The following is a 3,826-nucleotide window of genomic DNA, read 5'->3' as shown; positions in this document are numbered from 1 at the left end:
TTTTTAAAGATTTATTTTTGTTTTATGTAAGTACACTGTAGCTGTCTTCAGACACACCAGAAGAGGTCGTCAGATCTCATTATGGGTGGTTGCGAGCCACCATGTGGTTGCTGGGATTTGAACTCGGGACCTTCGGAAGAGTAGTCAGTGCTCTTACCCATTGAGCCATCTCGCCAGCCCTACTGTCATTTTCTGAGCACCTTTTACGGAGTGGCTGACTGCTTTGTGTTTTCAGGGGTCGTGTATAATTACAGTGCACGCGGCATACAGCGAGACGAGGCAGGCTGGGAGCGAAGTCTCAGTGTTCCATTAGTACAGCCTAGCATGTTTGGACTGCTGGACCAGTGGGACAAGTACTTGGAAGACTTCTCTGCTTCGCTGGCCTGGCTGCCTCATAGGTAGGTATCTAGAAAGACCGCAAGCCACTGCCACCCATTTGTCACGCATCCTCGTCACTCCACGGTCATCGCTGTTTAATGCAGTTCATGTCTTGACTGTCAATCTGTGAGAACAGCTAAATATAGTTGCTAGAAAATGTCCCTCACAGAGTCATGTATTTTGATATTCAGTGGCACCGATGCCAGTGCTATTTTGGGAGGGAGCCCGGGAGCAGGAGGGGCCCGGCTGGAGAAGCAGGTGTCTTGGGACGGGCCTTGGGGTTTGGAGTCTGAATTCCTTCCTGTCCCACCTGTGCCCTTTGCTCCTTGGAGGTGTGAGCAGTGGCCCCAACTCCTGCTGCCACCAGCCTTCCCACAGGATGCTAGGCTGGACAGGTCCCTCAGAGCCCAAATAAAGCCCTCCTCCCAGAATCTGCTGCTTGTCAGTTATTGAACTCTTAGAGATCAACCTGCCTCAGCCTCTGGAGTTTTGGGCTTAAAGGTGTGTACCACTATGTTTGGCATATCTAAAACTTTCAAAATATTGCTTACTGTGTAAAAATATTTAAGTTGCATCTTTTGTTTATTTTAGTGATTTGAGATTAATTTCTTTTTTTTTTTTTTTCCATCTCCACTCTTTTTTTCTGGAGACAGTGACTCACTTTGAACTGGCTGGCCTTGAACTCACAGAGATCTGACTACCTCTGCCTCCTTGGTTCTGGGATTAAAGATATGAGCTCTATGCCTGGTCTCTTTAAAAACAAACTTTTAAAAATGACATTGTATTCATGTATTTTATTTACCTCTATATGTATGCGTGTGTGCATCATATACAGCCCATGTGTGGAGGCCTGAGAACAACATCAAAGAGTTGGTTCTTCCCTTCTGCCATGTGAATCCCAGAGATTGTCTGCGTTGGTGTGGGTGTCTTTCCTACAGATCAGCCTTTACTGTTAGCATTCTCAGGGGCCAGCATGGTAGCCTCAGGTGTAACCGCTGAGGTGGGAGGACTATTTGAGGTCAGGAGTTCAAGGCCAGCCTGGAGACCAGTGACGACTGTCTTACCTCACTGAGTCTCCCTCGTTCCTTCAAGGTATGAAGAGAATCAGCACAACTGCCTGACCTTTGCCCTCGCCTTCATTAACTGCATCCTTGCCATGGAAGGCAGAGAGCAGCTGGACAAGCACGCGTTCACAGAAAAGTACGTGATCCCGAGGACGCGCCTGGCCTCCAAGTACATCATGCTCTTCAGGGCCATCCAAGAGAGCGGCTTCCACGTGACTGACCATCCCGACCCACGGACAAGCCCCTCTTAGGCAGACTGGACCAAATGCTGCATCTGAGGGCCGTTGAGACAGAACAGTTGGGTTTGTTGCCTTTAGACGGTAGTACAGATTTATAAATGTAGCTCAGTGGGAGAACTATCTGCCTATCATGTAAGAGACCTAGGTCCAGTCCCCTGTACCATACCCCCAATTTAAGGAAAAAAAAATTCCCTGGGTTCCAAAAAAAAAAAATCATTACAACTAAATTTCTTCAACAGTTATGTTTTTTAAAAAAAAGATTTATTAATTTATTTTATGTATATGAGTACACTGTAGCTGTACAGATGGTTGTGAGCCTTCATGTGGCTGGTTGTTGGGAATTGAATTTTAGGACCTCTGCTCACTCCGGTAAACCCCGCTCACTCTGGCTGACCCTGCTCACTCAGTCCCTGCTTGCTTTGGCCCAAAGATTTATTTTTTATTATAAGTAAGTCTACTGTCTGAAGACAGTAAGTATCTGTCTGCAGACGCGCCAGAAGAGGGTGTCAGGTCTCGTTACAAGTGGTTGTGAGCCACCACGTGGTTGCTGGGATCTGAACTCAGGACCTCTTGAGCAGTCAGTGCTCCCCAGTCCCAACAGCTGTGTTTTTAAGCTGAGAATCTGCTATAATCAGAGTGGAAGAACAGTATTCACTGATCAAAGAAAATACTTTGTGTCAATGAATTTGAACTGAGCACACTTACTTTTTGATGTGAATGAAAAGAGGGAGGGACCAGAGAGAGGAGAGTTAAGGGGGGGATAGAGAAAGAGAGAGACAAAGACAGAGAGACAGAGACACAGAGAGACAGACAGACACAGGTTCTGAAAGTATATGGATGTCTTATGTCTGAGCCTGAAGACTCATGGGAAGGCTGGGGACGAAGCCAAGTAGTAGAAAACCTAACCTTTGGAGTGTCAAGAATACTAAACTAAACAAAACAGAAACAAAGGTCGCAGAGGCTGGAGAGATGGCTTAGCCCTTAAGAGCATCTGTTCCTCTTGCAGAGGACTTGGTTCAATTCCCAGCTCTCACATGGCAACTTCAGTTCCAGAGGATACAGTGAGTGCCCTCTTCTGGCCTCTGTGGGCATCAGGCACATGGTGGAGACACACAAAGGCAAAATACCCGTATACATTAAACAATAATAACTCAAAATTAACCCCCTCCCCCTCAAGTATAACAGAAGCGCCCTTGAAACTGTCCTTCACACACCTTCCTCTGCCTTCTAACAGAGAGGCCAGAACTCTAACTTACTTCATTTTCTCTCTGGCTTGCTCTCTCTTATGGGTTTTTCCCTTCCCTAGCTGATCTCAAATTCTAGGGAGAACAAACTGAAAGCAGGACACCCAACACCACACCACTGACAAGACACCCGAAGCCTCACGGCAGAGGACACCAGACACCTTATCACAGGGCATCCAACTGCACCCCCTCAGGTGATAACAATCTGAGGTAATAGTGGCTAACCTGGCCCTTAGCCATGGCTGCTTGGTGTAACTCTCTTGTCAGAAGAAGCCATGAAGAAAAGAAGTACTGAAGACAAAGAAAGGAGTGGGGCTGAGGCGGCTGAGCTCCTCAGCTGAGCTGAGGCTACCTCCCCTGGGAGCTGCAAAGCCTCCGCTGAGGAGGCTTCCTCTCAAGAGCTGTGTGGTTTCTGAGCTCCCGTGTCTCAGAATGCCCTTCCCTTGGGACACTGTCCCACATCAGAGCTGTGTGGTTTCTGGGCTTCTGTGTTCTTTCCCTACTTAAGGTCCTAGACGTGTTCTTGATGTTGGCCACACTGAAGTAAATTCCCTTCCTGTCTTGACACTCACCCTCAGCTGTTTGGTTCTCTTGGGGACTGGGTCCTGGTCTGCTGAGAACCCCCTGGCCTGGGGCTGTGTTAACCCAGGAAATAGATGCCAATTATCTTAGTTGCTTCCCTTGTAGCTGTGACGAAATACCTGACGAACCCTCTTAGGGCGAGAAAATACCAGTGTAGTCCTCAAGCTGCGTGACACAAGAGCCGTCAAAGTGGTAGTCGACCCCTCCTCCCCGCCCCAGCCTATGCTGTGAGAAGAAGCTGCTGCACGAGCCGTCAAAAATGGTGGCCCCTGTCACAATGGCGGCACACTTCTCCTCATCCTGCGGCCTGCACAAGAAC

General features: G+C 48.1%; 1 protein-coding gene across 1 annotated transcript in view; it reads left to right on the top strand.

The window, feature by feature from the left end:
* Positions 1-3,493, top strand: part of Mkrn2os (makorin, ring finger protein 2, opposite strand) — a 9,030-nt gene extending 5,537 nt beyond the window's left edge. Inside the window, exons 3-4 of the mRNA NM_001101431.1 lie at positions 236-398; positions 1,471-3,493. Of these exons, the coding sequence (NP_001094901.1) occupies positions 236-398; positions 1,471-1,693 (386 nt within the window). The 3' untranslated portion in view covers positions 1,694-3,493. The remainder of the gene's footprint in view (positions 1-235; positions 399-1,470) is intronic.
* Positions 3,494-3,826: the final 333 nt, after the last annotated feature.

Source organism: Mus musculus, chromosome 6, assembly GCF_000001635.26.
Source record: "Mus musculus strain C57BL/6J chromosome 6, GRCm38.p6 C57BL/6J".
In the NCBI taxonomy this organism is placed as follows: Eukaryota; Metazoa; Chordata; class Mammalia; order Rodentia; family Muridae; genus Mus; species Mus musculus.
This window is presented reverse-complemented; position numbering and strand designations above follow the sequence as displayed.